The following is a 19,654-nucleotide window of genomic DNA, read 5'->3' on the forward strand; positions in this document are numbered from 1 at the left end:
ATCCCTGGATCAACATCACTGGGCATTACCTAGTAATTATAACCATGGATGTCTTTCAATGCAAGGAAAGCATCTAAGCCCCCTTTAAATGCAGATATAGAATTTGCCATAACTACTTCCTGTGGCAATGCATTCCAAATCCAAATTAAAATAAAAAAAAGCTTTATTGGCAGGACCAAATACATTTAGTATTGCCAAAGCAAAACAAAACATTAACATGGGGGGGGATTTGGGGAATAAGGGAAGGATATAGGTAAACAGTCCATAGGAGTGTGGAGGATGTAATGGATGGTATGGGGGGATGAGATATATAGATATATAGGGGAGGGGGTATAGGTATACATCCATAGGGAAGGGGAGTATGGGGTTATACAGTCCATGTGGTATCATGTTCCTCTCAGTTGGTGTCAGGAAGTGATATATCGGGCTGCTATTTGCACAGTTTTTTCCTCTTCCCCCAGTAGGATATAGAGTTTCCTCTCCTCATTTGTGGAGGTGAAATATGGGATGTGGGCAGAGAATCTCTGGAAGTGGGCGGTCCTCAGCGGTGTATATTTGCTGCAATGTAGCAGGAAGTGGGCCTCATCCTCCACGACCCCCTGGTCACATTGCCTGTACAGTCTCTCCTCCCGGGGCTTCCATGTCTGTCTGTGGTCGCCCTGTCTCTATCTCCAGGTTGTGGGCGCTCAGACGGTACAGGCTCAAGGCCTGTCTGTCTTTGTGGTGGTATAGCCTCTCCAGATATGGAGCCATTGTGTACTCCCTCTGTAGTGATTGATAGACAGCGAGTTTCTGGGAGTTCTTTATGTCCCTTCTCCATTCCTCTAGGTATCGGTCCTTGCAGCTTTCTATCGTTCCTTTTATTTGGGCTTTTGTCAGTCTGTGTTGGTGGTCTTGGCTGGGCTGGCTGTTGACGCTTTGTTTCAAAGCGCGTGGTATGGCCTCGCCACCCTGGCTCAGTGAGGCTTTATGGTGGTAAGTGCTGGGGCTGCTGCTCTGTATATGCACCCAGTATGAGAACGCCCTCTGCTGGATGGATGGATGGATTCCATATCTTAATCACTCTTACTGTAAAGAACCCTTTCCTAAATAAATGGCTGAAACATTTTTCCTCCATGTGCAGATCATCTCCTCTAGTCCTTTGTGAAGGCCTAGGGACAAAAAGCTCATCCACCAAGCTTTTAAATTGCCCTCTAATGTATTTATACATGTTAATTAGATCCCCTCTAAGGTGTCTTTTCTCTAAACTAAATAAATCCAGTTTATTTAACCTTTCTTGGTAAGTGTAACCTTTCACCCCTCGTATCAATTTTGTTCCTCGTCTCTGCACCTGCAATATCCTTCCTGTAATGTGGTGCCCAGAACTGAATTCCATATTCCAGATGTGGCTTGTGCTTGTTATGTAAGAAGTAATGGATAGGGATGATCTGAACAGCTGAATTTCCGATTTCGACGAAATTCGGTGTACCGCATGCAAAAACTGAATTTCGTGTTCCGAATTTTCGTGTTCCGAGTGCATTTCTATTGAATTCAATAGTGCCAACTTCTGAGGTTAATTGTGAAGCCCCCGTACATGCTATCATCACCAAATTTGGCATGTACATTAAGAAGATGAGTAGGAGCAAGGTAAAAAAAATTGTGAAAAGACCTTATAGTTTTTGAGCAAATCGATTTCAAAATGGTTTTTAAACTGTGTAAAATGACACAGCTGCAGTACAGGTTACTGCATTCGGTGTTCTGTATACATATTGTATACATTTCATGAAAACAGACAGCCTGGGGTTCCCCCTCCCAAGCCTCCTTAACCCCTTGTCCCCATGCAGGCTGGGATAGCCAGAATGTGGAGTCTACGTGGGGCTTTGCACCCTGAGCTATACTAGCCCGCATGGTCCATGGTATAGGGGGGCTCTGGAGGAGAGGGGCGGCCAAGCCTCCCCCTCTCCCCCAGAGCCCTTGTCCAATCCATGGACAAGGGGCTCTTCCCCACCTCCGGTGCCCCAGGTGGAGGTGGGGGCTGCCAACATCATGGTGCCATCCGGGAGTCCCCTTTAACAAGAGGATCCCCGGAGGCTGCCGCCTCCCCAGGAGAAATTAGTATAGGGGTACACAGTACCCCTTACCCATTTCCACAAAGAGTTAAAAAAAAGTAAATAAAAACACGACAACGAAAAAAAGTCCTTTATTGTTCTAGATTAACCAGGGATAGTTACCTTGTGATAATCCCATGCCAGTATCCTCAGGAGTGGTCCCACGCCACAAATTTGTGGTCTTTTCACAATTTTTTTATTTTACCTTGTTCCTACTCATCTGCTTAATGTACATGCCAAATTTGGTGATGATAGCATGTACGGGGGCTTCACAATTAACCACGGAATTTGGCACTATTGACTTCAATGGAAATCCAAATTCGATACTCGGAACTTCCAAATTTTCGAGTTTCGAGTGTGTACTTGGAACTGCCAAATTCCGATGCCAAACTCGAAATTCGGAATCCGAGAGCTCAACCCTAGTAATGGACTGAAGTGGGGGGTTGTTGGGGACTGCAGGTAGGGGTGGGGAGGGTTAGCAGCATTATATGTATTTATGTCTATGTTATTGTGAAATAAATACATTCTAGGTTTAAAAATAAAGTCTAAAAAATAAAACAAAAATCAGAAACAGGGTACTAAGAATATCAATAAAATGTATTATAGACAAACTTCAATTTCAGTGATCTTCAAATACATTCTATTCGTTATGTATCTAAGTTTTTGAAGCAGCATAAAGAATATCACCAATATCATACAAGATCATAACTGTGTGTGATTATTTATTATCTATACACCAAGGCACAGCCCACCTTATAATACTCTCTTATCCTCTTAGCTGTAATGATATTTGATTGTATTGCAATACTAAAATAAAAGACATTGGTGTAGTTTAGAGCCTAGGTTGTAGACATGTGGTACGTGTACCCCAGGGAGTACTCGTGATGGTTCCAGGGGGTACTCGGGCCTGATATACTTAACCAAGAATAACAAATTAAGAGTTTTAGAAAATGATAAATCTTATTTAAACAACACCAAATTAGTATTTTAGCTAGTTAACCTCCTTGGCGGTGAATTTTTTTTTAAAAAATGGGCAAAAATCCTTTTTTTTGTATTTTTTTTTTGTTTCATGTAAAGCTACCAGAGTGGTAGCTACATGAAACACCACTAGAGGGCGCATGTGGCCCTCTAGTGCGATCGTCGCCGGCATCAATAGCAAACAGGGGAGCGCGTATATAACGCGTTCCCCTGTTTGGCTTCTCCTGTCGCCATGGCGACAATCGGCATGACGTCATGGACGTCAGCCGACGTCCTGACATCATGCGCACTCGATCCAGCCCATAGCGCTGCCCGGAACTCATTGGTCCGGGCAGCGCAGGGCTCTGGCGGGGGGGGGCCCTCTTTCGCCGCTGCGTGCGGGCGATCGCTGCAGAGCGGCGGCGATCGAGCTGTGTGCGCGGCTAGCAAAGTGCTGGCTGCGCGCACAGCACTTTGAATGGGGCGAATCGCCCCAGCAGGCCCTGAGAAATCCTCCGGCGCGGCATAGCCCGAGCTCAGCTCGGGCTTACCGCCAGGGAGGTTAAAAGCAATAGTAAATTCCTGGAAATTGTTTAGAACCAATTATCATGCACTATGATTAAATATATATTTGTTAAGGAATACTTGTGATAATTTTTACTATGCCAGGGAGTACTTGGTGAGTACAGGGTTTTATAAGGGGTACATACCAATAAAATGTTGAGAAACACTGGTTTAGAGGATAAAGTTCTTTAAATAATATACCACACATTAAGTAAATTATTTTTTTTTTTATGTTTCTATCTGTTCACTATAATTAAAGGACACTTGTACTTATACGCAAGTGTGTTTAATATTAATTTATATAGAATGTAATTACTCAATCAGGTATTACCATACTGATATTAGCTTATACTTAAGTGTGTTTAATATTAAAATAAATATACTTTAATTACTAAATCAGGTATTACCATATTGATATTAGTTTGCAATTGGTGAGGCAGACAGAATAACAGCTTATATGGTACATACGATAGTGATGTGCCTTTTATGCGCATTATTGATCAGGGTTCCAATATGAGACATTTTTAGCACGCATAAGTACACTTCGTCAATTGCTCCACTTAATTGCCAATGTCATATGACTTTGCCAATCCAGCAGTATCTTTTAAAATAAAATAAAAAACTTGAAATAAACATAAAACAAAATAATAGCCAATTAAATAAAATATAACGTGTTCAAATATTTTGTTTTACAGACAGATGCCAGGGGAAATGGCAGTGTTAATAAAAAGCTATCATCCATTGTAGAAGATGATGATGATGACACAGGGGAGGAAGAACCTTCATCTCCTTCTCCGATACGTACAAGAAACACAAAATACAAAAAATCTTCAAGCAACAGCTCTCTGGGGATTAATTTAAAAGCATTCTCGGGAAATGTTCCATATAAGTCACCAATGAAATCTTCAAATCTAAACTCTGGAAGATCAAGGATAGAAAATGATTCCTACCTTAACAGAAGACGGGATAAGAATTTAAGGCTTAATCTTCCAACGGTCACAAGCCTTGGACCACCAGATTTAAGCCCCAGGTGCCATAATTATATTAACATATACTTAAGTTCAACAGAGCTTTAAACTATCTAAAAATATTTAAATCCAATTTCACACAATTATTTTATTTTAGTTTTAGATTAGATTATTGTAGAGGTTAGAATCTTTTTTTTTTTTATTGCTGTGTTATGGCCCCATATACTGTTTGAAAGTTTGCATCACTTCCTGTCCTGCTAAGAAGTTAAAAAATCTTGGCAAGTATTGCAAAAAGGAGAAAAAATATTTTGTTTTAAATTGGATTAGGATTACTGAATAGTTTTTCTTGCTACTCTGCTACTGTTGTGGCCCCAGGGTTACCAGTTTTATATAAAAGCTGCAAAGCTCTGTAGGGGTGCCAGGGAGAGAAAGTGAAAGTAAATCTCTTCAACTGTGACACAGGCACCAAAGTACACACTCAGAGACAAACTTAATGTTCCAACACTTTTCTGTCCTGTTCAAAACATGTATTAAACATGCAAAGCATTTATTAAACTGGTTGATTAGGGATATATTTTTTTCAAATCTTGAGTGCAGAAAACTGCATATTATTATTATTATTATTATTATTATTATTATTATTATTAATTTATATAGTGCCAGCATCTTCCATGACACTGTTCAACAGCATACAGGGTATACAAATACAAAATAAACAATAAAACAGTTAATACAAGACAAGAGTGGGTTACAGCTAATGCAGTGAACAAATTAACTACATATTTTTATACAGGGGTGAGAGGTATGTACACCCATTACAAAGCATTGTTAGACAAAAGTGGAACAGGGCCCTGGCCAAAAGGCCTTACAGTGTAAAGGTTTAAGGGATAGGACAGTAGGTAAAGGAAAGTCGTGTATGCGGTGGTAGAAATGGTGGTCAGTGGGCGGTGTCCTAGGTAGGAGAGTATGCTTGCCTGAAGAGGTGATTTTTCAGATTGCGCCTAAAAAGAGTAAGTGTGGGTGAGTGGCAGATGTGTTGAGGGAGAGTGTTCCAGAGGAGGGGAGAGTTTCGAGAGAAGTCTTACAAGCGGGAGCAAGAAGAGGTGACCAGGAAAGAAGATGTTAGCTTGGTTCCATAATTTCAGTTCTTTCTTTATTTCATTCTGATGACTCCAACCTCCTTATATTGTTCTTAACAAATCAACTGTTGCTTTGATTGAGAAGACAGTTATCACCCAAAGCATATCATTTATTATAGCACACAGAAAGCAGATGAGGTCAAGAATCACATTAAGACTCATGTTTGTAGAGTAACCTCATCTGGTTCCATCTAATATTCTAACCCAGACATTAATTACATTTGTATCTAGGGACTGTTGGAAATATTTAGCCTGGGGCTAAGTGTTCAAAGTGTCCTACTATAATAAGGACCACCTTCATGACAATGATAACGAGTCTTAATGGAACAGTGTACTTAAGTAGCTAACACATAATGAGGTAGCAAGCGTATTCCCCTGCAGTGTAATTTTCATTATATTCTTATTACTGGTGTTAAGTGAATGGTGTGAAACTTGCATTGCTAGCAGTTCTGTTCAATGAGGATCTGCTGTTCATCAGAACTGTGATGATTCCCCACTTTTACAGGCAGGATTCCCTAACATTTCAATAATTAAATATTAGCACTAGGCACCTGTTTTAGGGAACAAAATCAGAAGCAGGTGGTTTTGGTGCTCAGCACCATGTTCCGAGCGCCTGAGCTGGGCACTGCTATAGCACTAATGTTTGGTGCGCATCCCGTATAAGGGCAATTCTAACACCAAATTATTTCTCCCTCCAAGTTGCTACGTTGCTGGGAATTTTAGGGGCAGGAGGATGAGCTCTCCCTGCGCCCTACACACTGGCATACTTATATGTACTCATAACATCAACACACTTCTTTTTCTCCTGAACCTATCAATTCATGCAATTAACTTATATGGTGATACATGTGCTTCCCCTAACGCAACACTGGTTTCTGATATAAACAATGCCAGATGCATTGTTTTAATGGAACTACTATACACATCTTCTAGTTACACCATGGAAGAGATATTATCGAACAAGAGACAGCAGACACTGCAGCTAAAAACTTTAGCCACCCTAATAATTATTTAATACCCAAATTGGCAGCCACAAGTGGTATAACAATGGTAACATCATTATAAGAAGAATACTTCAGGTACAAAATAAAGGTACATTCTGGGCACATTGTTGGACATAGCAAGATGTTGAGCACAGACATACAAAACCAGCTCACTGGGTAAGGTCTTGCATGCCATTCCTCCTCAATTAATAGGCATAGTTAGAAGTCAAATCATAGTCAAGTCAAAGTAGGAACCTACCTGTGATCAGAAGCCTGTCAAGTAGAGAGTGGCAATCAGCAGAAGAAAGGACAGACAGAAGATGGTGCCCAAATCAAACCGGAGCCCTGGGTAGGCAAACTCACTCAACTTACAGATGTTGCTGCTGCTGGTCTAGCTCCCACAATTGAAAAAGAAGTTCCTCTGGCTTTTGCAGAGTACCATGGTGCAAGTGGGAATTGACAATGCATGGGTACTTAGAGAAGCTTGTGTTTCTGCTCCCCATGTTACCAGATGTCAGTAGCCTTCCTGAGCATACCCCAAAATAATAACCCACTTCTGTGGAAGCAAATATGCTCTAGATAATGGTTATATACTGAGGAAACAGACAAAGCTGTGCTAGCACTTCAATGCACATGCAAACCGCTTTTACCCCAGTAGAAGCTGGTGATGTATGTGGCCAAGAAATCTAGCATAGACACATGGAGAAGGCAATATACAGCCCTGATATTGGAATGAGGGTAGTTCTGGTGGAAACTATGGGGTATCAGGTTTAGGACAATTTATAGTCTATAACAGAAAGAAAAAAGGCCCAAGTAGAGGATAGATGTAGGCACATAGGAAGCCGCACTCATGGGGTTGTTTAAACTTCTACTATAACGAAATCTCTCAGACACTGGTGCTGTGATGCCCTGGGCAAAATGCCTCTGGGTCAAAGCTCTAGGCCCTCACATGTACTCAGAAGAAACCAGAATTCAGAGTAATGAGCTAGCAAATGTGAGATTGTAGTTGTGTGTACGAACCCACAATTAAAACATAATAACTGTATCTAATGTCTAGAATACTAAACCCCCTTTCCACCAAGGAATCCTAACCTTTTCTTAAATAGATCACAGGGACGTCAGTATGGCAATATTGTGGTGACACCCCTCCCCTAGTGTGATGTCAAGACCATGGCCATGACAGTTTTCTCTCTGTGAGCCTTGTTGCATTGTAGGAAATAATGGCTGTTTCCAACTTCCAAGCAAGCAATATCTCCCTCTGTGCATAGAACTCTCACTAAACAAACACTCTGCTGAGATCACCTGGCTGGAATAAAGATGTTCCCATCTGTGATAAATTTCAGACTGCACTGGGGGGGGGGGGGGGGGAAGGGGGAGGAAGGGTAAGATGTTACAATTGGTAAACACTGAGTAAATAATTTATAGATAAATATAAAAAAAAAATAAGCATTATTAATTACGTTACTTTCACTACAGTTACTCTTACACAACAATTGTCATTATCAGTATTCAGAAGAACTTAACAAAATAATGACACTTACCGCATGTGTTACTCCATTCTGCCAAACGCTCTTTGCTTTATTAAATAAGTGGTTGGGTCTGCTAGGTTTCTGCTCCTGGTCTCTTTTTTCTTACATTACAGGAGACACAATATGAAATATTTAAGTCTGACAAGATCTCTTTAATTTTCCCTACATTACCATATCACTGAGAATGAGGATCGGTCATCATTCGGAGCTTGATTTTTTTTTTTAATGCAGCCTCTTTTAGTCATAATATGGGTATGAAGGGCTTTTTATATCTAATAATAGTGCCATTTTATCTATGCTGCCCTTCGTTTCCTTGTGTCTTGACACACAGGAAATAGAAAAACTGACCTGGATCCTCTGCCTCAGGCACTCACTAGTACCAGCCTTAAATGATTGACAAGTTTCACAAATAAAAGGCAAAGCAAGAATGTCAACTAAACTAAAATAGACTCTGTGAAGGGAACTCATTTGTCTCTGTAAAAGATACGTAACTTCAACTATCACAGTGAGGCAGAATTGCCGGGCTTAACATTTATGTTTTATAAGCTCTAATTCCTTCAAGGAAGTGCTGCAGACCATGACACCATCATCTGTGGCATTTTAAACTAATGTGTGCTTAAAAATGATGTCCGGTTGTATGCAACATGCAGATACATATAACAATCTATACTTTATCTATGCCATCATTTATGAATGGTTATAGTGACATATAAGCAAATGTCATGGTACAAGCTGGAGTACATTAATTACATGCCTCGGGCTTCAAAATAATTACATTGTCAGCGAATCGCAGAGTACCTTCAAACTCGTAAAGGGATTTGCTCAGTTCCTCATGTCTGAAGATGACAGCACATCGAGAGATAGGGATATCTTTAGTCATTGTTATTCAATAACTTACATTCTTATCCCATACTCCAAACTTATTGTTTGCAATATAAATAATAATAATAAGAAGAATCACCTGCTAAAAATTTTACGTATAGACATAAGTGACCATATAAATACAAAAGCCTACAAGTTACAAAATTCTAGAATAATTTCTAACATCTTAGTCTTTCTTAAACACACTAATATGCTACTTGGTTGACTAAGGCATTGCTTTGCTGGAGATCACTAAAGATCATGAATGATACTGAAAACTGGTTCTATATGTATTAAAGCTCGTGTATTTTTAGGTAATGGGGTTTTACAACCCTCACTTGGGTAATATCAGACCATTGGGAGTATTACTAAAAAGGTTAGAATTAGCAGCTGTGAAAGTAGTTATTCTCAGGGAGAGCATTTTTTAAATAAAAACATGACAGCCTAGATTTATTGAACTGCAGTTGCATAGCTGAAAATTCTCTCACTTTTGTAGCAACCCTTGATATGGCATAGAATCCTTGAGAGGGTTGAAAACTATTGCCGTATAATTCAAATGTTTTTTTAATAAAAATATGGACATTTTGAAGGATTACTTTTGACCTTTGGTGACCTACCGCTGAGATTTGCTGCAATAAATCAGGTCTTCTGAATTGTGCCTTATAATGCAGTAACACTTGCCCATGCTATAAGATAAGGATGAAAGGATAAAGACTGGTGCATTACAGAGTGACTTAAAGGGGACATTTTCTGAATATAACTTATGAAAAAATTGCTTCTTTTTTACAGTATTCATTAATAAATTATTCAGTCAATGTTTGCTTGTTGTCAAATCTTACCACTCTATTTTTTGCTGGCAAGGTGAATCACTATAGAATGTTTCCCCCCATGAAGTGAGCTGGAACGTCACCTGATTTTTCAGAGTGCGGGCAGACAATGCATGACATCGTAGCCAAGGCTAAACATCACTGGGAGGGTGGGGTTACATTTCAGTAACCAATATGTGATATACAAAATCATTTTTAAAAATGAAACCAGGATAATTAATGTAAAAAAATGGGTATACTGAATAATGTATTCCATTCTACTATCCATCATTATGGCTAATAAATGTAAATGTAAGGGTAGTAAATGAAACTTCAAACTTGAGACAAACAATGGACAGATGAACTGAAAAAAGACCTAAAGAAACTTGCACAGCTGGATACAGAATCCCACTCTACAATAGAGGGTTTGCAGAACAAATCTGCAGGAGGAGTTCAGAGAGATTACAGAATAACTTAATAAAATCTGCTATAACGTAAAGAGAATTGTAAAGGACAAGATAAAGAGCCTGAAATCATCTCTAAATGATGACCCCACTGGAGCATGGGAACAGCTACAAACCTTCTATAAGAAATTACAGAGACTCTGAATTAACAACAAAACAAAACTTCAGAGAGGAAAGAGCGGACGACTGGATACACAAGCAGTAAGAAAGAACAACCCATTAATGTAATAAGCTTTCCTCTTATCAGGCTACTGAAGTTGAAATGGCAGTACTGCCCAAAGGCCTGCCATTTTGCCCAGCAAGACCCATAGACAAGATCAAACTTTGTGGTGATATGGAAGAATTTTTCAGAAGGCTGTGGCTCAAGGAACACTACCATGATAAGGAGGGTTGCAATACAACTGATAATGAGCCAACTCACACCAGATCCGCCAAAGAAATCCAGATGGAACCCCGAAAAAGGAAAAAAAAGCTACCCTGGACAAGTAAATTAACAAATTAAGATGCAGAATCTTACAGGGTCCTGAATGAAAGAAGAACACTGGCTCAGAACATAACATCATAAGAACGACAAGCCATAAGATCACTGAAGGAGAATAAAGACATTGTCATCAAACCAGCAGATAAAGGAGGAGCCATAATCAGTATGAACACCAGTGACTACATCCAGGAGGCACAAAGACAGTTGTCCCACACCATTCACTACAACAAATTACAGGGGGGCCCTACAAAAAGCTACAGGATGGCACTGAACAAGGTGGTAAACATTAGAGCACATGTACTTTCTTTCATCCCTGAAAAGTCTAAAACAGCCTGACCTCAGTTCCTTCAGCCTTGTCAAATATTGCATGCATTCTGCATGCAGCTAACTTGTGAACTCTAACCAGTCTGAGTCTCAGTTATGTAAGGATTGAGTAAACAAATGGTCTTATCTATTTGCCATAAATCAGCTAAAATCCTCTCAAGACCCTATTTGGATGGGCTGTGTCAATAAAGGCATCTTAACGACATGTATTTGTTTGTAAAAAAAAACTATGCATCCACTTTGATGTTTAATGTATATAGCTGTCTGCTCTAACATCTTGTCAGCATTCAGGATTCAGGACTGAGGAAGGCTGAATAGCTGACAGTTTACGCGTATTCATTTAAGTTAGCCAGCAAATGGTATTATACTGATTCAAAACTTCTTGCTTTAAAGAGTAACTGTTAGCTCCAAAAATGAAATTTAAATCTCTATTGCAATGTTTTATTTACTTTCAGAATCAGAATCAGAATCAGAATTTATTTCGCCAAGCACGGTTGGACCGTGCCCGGAATTGGGTTTGGCACATTGATTGGCACAGAGATAGTAATAATACAACATACAAGATGATACAGAGTACAACAGAACACGGGCAATACAACAGAACAGGGGTAATTCAACATTTGCAGTAACAGAGGATAGTGAAACTAGTACAACCAGGCAAGCAGTAAGCAAGTAAGCAGGAGCGGCCGCAGCCGAAGTCAGGTATTAGTCCGTAGATGGAAGCAGGGTGGGGGGGTTAGAGGAGTGGGAAGCGTTCAAGAGCCTAACGGCTGTGGGAAAAAAAGTGTTCATGCGCCTGGTAGTCTTGGCAGGGATGGACCGGAACCTCCGGCCCAGTTTGAGTCGGCTGAAAGAACTGTGACCAGGGTGAGAGGGGTCGCCCACAATTTTCAATGCTCTGTTACGCAGTCTGGTGTTATAGATGAGATCTAGAGGGGGGAGGGGTTTTCCAATAATCCTCTCCGCTGAGCTGATGACCCTCTGGAGTTTGTATCTGTCGCTGACGGTGCAGCTAGCGAACCAGACCAAAATGGATGAGCAGAGGACCGACTCGATTGTAGCAGAGTAGAAGGACCTCAGAAGTTCATGGGCCATACCGAATACTTTTTAAGGGAGCCAAAAAGGCAATGCAGAAGTTAAAAATCAATCTAATTTTTTTACTATGTAGCCTTTTCCCCAGGACGCAAAGCCGCATAACAGATACTGCTGAGCATGCAGAGCATGCCCATGTCTGCCTGACCCCCCTCTCCCCCCCAGGACCAGGTGCCGATATATTCTCACCCCAAACAGCTGACACGGAGAGAGAGCGGGAGCGGAGTACATCTACACACTTCCAGCGCCGCCACCGCAGAGCAGCCGCCGCCGTGCATCTCTCTCCTGCTTGTGATTCTCTCACATGTGACTCGGCGGCGGCTGCTCTGCGGTGGCGGCGCTGGAAGTGTGTAGATGTACTCCGCTCCCGCTTTCTCTCCGTGTCAGCTGTTTGGGGTGAGAATATATTGGCACCTGGTCCTGGGGGGGAGAGGGGGGTCGGGCAGACATAGGCATGCTCTGCATGCTCAGCAGTATCTGTTATGCGGCTTTGCGTCCTGGGGAAAAGGCTACATAGTAAAAAAATTAGATTGATTTTTAACTTCTGCATTGCCTTTTTGGCTCCCTTAAAAAGTAAATAAAACATTGCAATAGAGATTTAAATTTCATTTTTGGGGCTAACAGTTACTCTTTAAGTATAGTAAGCTTAATCAAAATTTTAGGTGTGTACCAGGCTTAATTCTTAAATGGCACTTGTTTGCTCATTTAGGTCAAGAAAATATATATTAGCATCTGTTAAACTATCCCTATCTTGCAATGCCTGTGTTTAGTGTAATTGGTGCCTTTTGTGTTTAAAGTGGATCTGAGATGAAAAACTAACTATGACAAGTAACTTGTCTATATATCTTTTCTAAAGTTTAGATAGTTTACACAGCAAATCTAGCTGCAACCAGCTTCAACAGTTTATGATTATTTATTCCTGTGATTCAATGAGGGCAGCCATGTTCTGTTTGTCACGTTACACACAGGCAATCTGATAGCATCTCCAGCCCTCAGCTCAATCCCCTCTCCTCCTCCCTCCTCCCCTCTGCATCTGAAATCTCTGGCTAGTAACCTCCTCCTCCTCCTGACCAGACTGAGCTCCCATAAACCCTTGCTACAGGAGTCTGAGAACGCCAAGGCACTCTGAAGATGTGGGCGAGGCTTGTTTAGTTTATAGGGAATCAGAGTATTAAAACAAAACAAAAAAAGTATTTGGCTTGAGGAATGCCCTATAAACTATATGAAAGGAACACAATTATGCAATGAGTAAAAGTTTATCTCGGATCCACTTTAATAAGTTTATTTCAGAGCATTCCTGAGCTATGCACAGACCTGGAAAAAAATGCTGCCTAAAACAATCTTTTATCGTCTGTTAAGCTGACAGTTTTCAATCAGTGTACAGATAAGCTGCTTAGCTCTCTGACAAGCAGCACAAACTGTTTTACAGAGAAAAACAGAAAGCGTCCTGGGATCCACAAAACTGGATGTTGAATTCAATGTTGAGGGATACCAACTCTAACTCCACATTTTCAGCCAAAAAGAAATTGAGTGTGTATGTAGTATGTAGTATTTACGTCACTAAGCATTGTAGGAAAATAGACTGTACATTTTAGAAAATGAATGAAGTCTAGTAGAGAATGTATATGTAAGGAACTCATATCAGACTGCAATAATTCATATTGTACATATTTTTACAGTTTTGCTCAGCTACAGAATTTTAAGTTATCAAACTTATGAACATAAATAACAGATCATACTGAAAACTAAAGTATATTGTTTATGTGTACGTTTCGATAGAGGTCACATTTAAATGATGCTCTTCAGGTAATATTTGTACCATACTTAATGTATTAAACAGTGATTACATTTTTAATTTAACAGAGTTGTTGATGGCATTGAAGATGATAATGGCGTTGAAGAAGGTCAAGCATTTGACTTTGAAGCTTATCAACTGAGGAAACAAGCGCGGTTAAACCAAACCACAGGAGGTACTGTGCATACCTTTTTATTAAATAATATAGATGGACCAACATTATTTTTTTTGCTAGCTTTGTCTACAACATGCCTTATCCTGTGTTATTCCATGAATGGCTGACAGAACCTTACATGTGTAGATATGAAAAGTAAGATGTGGTGTAGTACAGTAAGTTTTTATGAAGACACCCATAAAGTAAGAAGAGCACTACATTAAAATTGTTAATAACAGTGACATTAAAAGCGCCAATAACAATGTCATTAACAGACCGAATAAATATTTTAGGTCGAAGGCTCAGGTCAGGACCTGTTGACTCAGCTTCATGTGGTTGGCATGGGCTCTCCTAGGGGTGGAGTCTAAGTGGCCATGGGTCTTCACCAGAGTACCACACAAGGGATGATGGGTTGCTTCCCCAAGTGGGCAGCAGACTACTTTGCTGATTGGTGGCCAGCAGATCCTGACCCCTAGGATTGCCCCACCAGTATCCAAAAAGAACAGTAGACGCTGTTGTATAAATGTCCAGACGATATTACTGTAATCAGTAGAGGTACAGTCCAAAAGTCGGTGCAGCACAACTGTGGTGTGCACAAAGTATGCTTAACCTTCCTATAAGGCATGAATCAGAGCATCACTAGGGAAAGTGCTTACCAAAGAAGAATGACTGCTTGGACAACGGAGAGGCTGTGGTGGGTAGAGATAACTGATTTTTGACCATCTTCTGCTAGCTACTAACAACAGTCATTTAGTTATACCAACTGTCACTCATCTTTGCTAATTTTCCTGAACGACCATATACAGCAACAGCACTATTTTTATAACTCAGTCAAAATCTGCTTTTTAATTTTATGTCCAAGCTCATCTACTTTCTGTTTATATTTTGGCTGAGGTGTGACATCACACTGGGGTAGAGAAGGTAGGCTTACACTGTAAGAATATTTTAATAGATGAAATATTAAATTGTATACTAACCTTGATTCTAAATAAAATCTGTTGACAAATAGAGCGTTTTGATAGAGTTGGGCCGAACAGTTCGCCTGCGAACGGTTCCATGCGAACTTCAGTGGTTCGCGTTCGCGTCCCGCAGGCGAAGTTTTGCGGAAGTTCGGTTCACCCCATAATGCACCATGAGGGTCAACTTTGACCCTCTACATCACAGTCAGCAGGCCCAGTGTAGCCAATTAGGCTACACTAGCCCCTGGAGCCACTCCCCCCCTAATAAAAGGCAGGCAGCGGCGGCCATTAAGCTCACTCGTGTGCCTGCGTTAGTGAGAGTAGGGCGAGCTGCTGCAGACTGTCTCTCATAGGGAAAGATTAGTTAGGCTTAGCTTGTTCCTGGCTGCATACCTGTTCTGTGAACCCACCACTGCATACCTGTACTGTGAACCCACCACTGAATACCTGTTCTGTGAACCCACCACTGCATACCTGTACTGTGAACTCACCACTGCATACCTGTTCAGTGAACCCACCACTGCATACCTGTTCAGTGAACCCACCACTGCATACCTGTTCTGTAAACCCACCACTGCATACCGGTACTGTGAACCCACCACTGCATACCTGTTCAGTGAACCCACCACTGCATACCTGTTCAGTGAACCCACCACTGCATACCTATTCTGTGAACCCACCACTGCATACCTGTACTGTTCAGTGAACCCGCCACTGCATACCTGTTCTGTTCAGTGAACCCGCCACTGTATACCTGTTCTGTTCAGTGAACCCGCCACTGTATACCTGTTCAGTGAACCTGCCACTGCATACCTGTTCTGTGAACCCACCACTGCATACCTGTTCTGTTCAGTGAACCCGCCACTGCATACCTGTTCTGTTCAGTGAACCCGCCACTGTATTCCTGTTCAGTGAACCCGCCACTGCATACCTGTTGTGTTCAGTGAACCCGCCACTGTATACCTGTTCTGTCATTCAGCTACATCAGCCAGGCGACCATATGGGCTGTAAAGCCACCAAAACCTGCACTCTCGCCATGGTGCGCACCAGTCCAGCACGGCCGTCACTACACAAACAGCTGTTTGTGGTGCGTTACACAGTGAGTTTGGTGTGTCAGTGTGAAGCAGTACCTTAATTACACTACCTGATTGATGTATACACATTCAAGATGTTTTAAAGCACTTTAGGCCTGTCATTTAGCATTTAATGTGATTTCTGCCCTTAAAATGCTGCTTTGCGTCAAATCCAGATTTTTCCCGGGGACTTTTGGCATGTATCCCACTCCTCCACCTGGGGGTCCAGGTGTTAGACCCCTTGAAACATCTTTTCCATCACTTTTGTGACCAGCATAATTTTTTTTTTCAAAGTTCGCATCCCCATTGAAGTCTATTGCGGTTCGCGAACTTTTCCGCGAACCGAACCTTACGCGGAAGTTCGCGAACCTAAAATCGGAGGTTCGCCCCCACTATACGTTTTGACTAACATTTAGTCAAAATTTGAGTGGATATGCCCTTTCTTTAAACCATTGATACCGGGTAGGGGGCATTGCAATGTACAAGGAACATTCTCATAGCTATGTACTGCATTGGCCAGAACATAAGCTAGCAGCCACTCAAATGATATCTGGTAATGCTGAAATTCTATTCTATATACAGTGGGATGTGAAGGTTTGGGCAACCTTTTTAATTGTCATGATTTATCTAAATAAATCGTTGGTTGTTACGATACAAAATGTCAGTTAAATATATCATATAGGAGACACACACAGTGATATTTGAGAAGTGAAATGAAGTTTATTGGATTAACAGAAAGAGTGCAATATTTGTTTAAAGTGGATCCGAGACGAACTTTTGCATTCATCAGTAATGAGCCCCTTACATAAAATTAATTGTATGGGGAACCTTCTGAATTTTTTTTGATTGCTAATAATGACTAATTTCGATTTTACTAACTAAGCCACGCCCTCTCAGATCTCCTAACGCCGCGGCATCAGGTCCCATGCAGCTTTGAATCATGGGACCTGATTGTGGAGAGGAGGAGGCTTTCTGTGAAGGGGCAAGCTTAGGAGGAGGCATGGGCGTTCCGGACAGGGGCTGCTGAAGTCACGCGATACTAGCGTGAGCAGCATCACCTGTCATCTTCAAGCCGGCGATTAGGATTAGTCTGGGTCCGGGATCAAGCCCTCCAACTGTCCCGGGTTGGGGGCCCCTCCCGCTATCCTGCTGCCACCCCCCAATGTCCCGGGCTAGGCTGAGGCTAAAAAAAAGGGAGAGGGGAGTGTAGGGGAGTGGAGTTTCCACAGTCTGAGGTGTGGAGATAAAGATAAGATTGCCTGTGTAATTATTACAAGCAGAACATGGCATTGTATAACAGGAAAAAATATTTATATACTGATGAAGGTGTTTGCTGATAGTTTACTTTTGTAAACCATCTAAACTTAACTAAACTAAATAAAGACAAATTACTTTTTATAGTTAGTTTTTCACCTCAGATCCGCTTTAAACAAAATTAGGCAGTGCATAAATTTGGGCACCACAAAAAAGAAATGGAATCAATATTTAGTATTAGTAGATCCTCCTTTTGCAGAAATTACAGCCTCTAAACGCTTCCTGTAGGCTCCATTGAGAGTCTGGATTCTGGTTGAAGGCATTTTGGACCATTCCTCTTTACAAAACATCTCTAGTTCATTCAGGTTTGATGGCTTCCGAGCATGGACAGCTCTCTTCAACTCACATTACAGATTTTTAATTATAATCAGGTCTGGGGACTGAGATGGCCATTCCAGAACCGTGTACTTGTTCCTCTGCATGAATGCCTTAGTGGATTTTGAGCAGTGTTTAGGGTCGTTGTCTTGATGAAAGATCCAGCCCCGGTGCAGCTTCAGCTTTGTCACTGATTCCTGGACATTGGTCTCCAGAATCTGCTGATACTGAGTGGAATCCATGCATCCCTCAACTTTGGCAAGATTCCCAGTCCCTGCACTGGCCACACAGCCCCACAGCATGATGGAACCACCACCAAATTTTACTGTAGGTAGCAGGTGTTTTCCTTGGAATGCTGTGTTTTATTCCTCCATGCATAACGTCCCCTTGTTATGCCCAAATAACTCAATTTTAGTTTCATCAGTCCACAGCACCTTATTCCAAAACGAAGCTGGCTTGTTCAAATGCGCTTTAGCATACCTCAAGGGGCTCTGTTTGTGCTGTGGGTGGAGAAAAGGCTTCCTCTGCATACAGCATCTCCTTGTGTAAAGTGCGCCAAATGGTTTAATGATGCACAGTGACTCCATCTGCAGCAAGATGATGTTGTAGGTCTTTGGTGCTGGTCTGTGAGTTGACTCTGACTGTTCTCACCATACGTCGCTTCTGTCTATCCAAGAATTTTCTTGGTCTGCCACTTTGAGCCTTAACTTGAACTGAGCCTGTGGAGTTCCATTTCCTCAATATGTACCTAGCTGTGGAAACAGACAGCTGAAATCTCTGAGACAGCTTTCTGTATCCTTCCCCTAAACCATGGTGGTGAACAATCTTTGTCTTTAGGTCATTTGATAATTGTTTTGAGACCCTCATGTTGCTACTCTTCAGAGAAAATTAAAAGAGAAGAGAAACTTACAATTGACCCAGTTAAATACTCTTTCTCATAATTGGATTCACCTGTGTATGTGGGTCAGGGGTCACTGAGCTTACCAAATTGACAACAGTGCCTACATTTATGCACCTGCCTAATGTTATTTAAACAATTATTGCGCACTTTCTGTAAATCCAATACACATCATTTCACTTCTCAAATATCACTGTGTGTGTCTCCTATATGATATATTTAACTGACATTTGTTAACGTAACAACCAACGATTTATACAGGAAAATCATGATGATTAACAAGGTTGCCCAAACTTTCCCATCCCGCTGTATCAATGTAAAGATATTATTCATCAGGAAATTATAAAAAAAAAACTCCTCAATAGATTTTATAATTAAAGGACAACTGAAGCAAGAGGTATATGGAGGCTGCCATATTTATATTCTTTTAAGCAATGCCAGTTGCCTGGCAGCCCTGCCTCTAATATGTTTAGCCACAGACCCTGAACAAGCATATGCAGATCAGGTGTTTGTGACATTATTGTCAGATCTGACAAGATTAGCTCCATGCTTGTTTGTGGTGTTATTTAGACACCACTACAGCCAAATAGACCAGCAGGGATGCCAGGCAACTGGTATTGTTTAAAAGGAAATAAATATGGCAGCCTCCATATACCTCTCACTTCAGTTGTCCTTTAACCACTTAACGACCGCCTAACGCTGATAGGCAGCAGGACATAAGTGGTTTTACATGGAAACGGCCAATCGTTCGAGCGGCGGTTCTATGTCAGTTTCCGGAGGGTGTCTCCATGAACAGCCTGCGAGCCTTCAATCGTGGCTCGCAGGCTAAATGTAAACACGCGGGGAAGAAATCCCGAGTGTTTACGTCGCAAGGCGCTGCTGTAAAGGAGA

The 19,654-nt window shown here is 41.3% G+C and overlaps 1 protein-coding gene and 1 long non-coding RNA gene across 7 annotated transcripts in view; one reads left to right on the forward strand and one right to left on the reverse strand.

The window, feature by feature from the left end:
- Positions 1–14,932, reverse strand: part of LOC137518371 (uncharacterized) — a 137,263-nt gene extending 122,331 nt beyond the window's left edge. The window contains exons 1-2 of the long non-coding RNA XR_011020802.1: positions 14,861–14,932; positions 8,240–8,328 (exon numbers count right to left, since the gene is read on the reverse strand). This is a non-coding gene — a long non-coding RNA (uncharacterized lncRNA). The remainder of the gene's footprint in view (positions 1–8,239; positions 8,329–14,860) is intronic.
- Positions 1–19,654, forward strand: part of KCNH8 (potassium voltage-gated channel subfamily H member 8) — a 506,682-nt gene that overhangs the window by 448,147 nt on the left and 38,881 nt on the right. For all 6 annotated transcript variants that reach the window (XM_068236110.1, XM_068236111.1, XM_068236113.1 and 3 more), the window contains 2 exons: positions 4,304–4,638; positions 14,119–14,225. In XM_068236110.1, the coding sequence (XP_068092211.1) occupies positions 4,304–4,638; positions 14,119–14,225 (442 nt within the window). The remainder of the gene's footprint in view (positions 1–4,303; positions 4,639–14,118; positions 14,226–19,654) is intronic.

Source organism: Hyperolius riggenbachi, chromosome 5 (genome assembly GCF_040937935.1).
Source record: "Hyperolius riggenbachi isolate aHypRig1 chromosome 5, aHypRig1.pri, whole genome shotgun sequence".
Lineage (NCBI taxonomy): Eukaryota > Metazoa > Chordata > Amphibia > Anura > Hyperoliidae > Hyperolius > Hyperolius riggenbachi.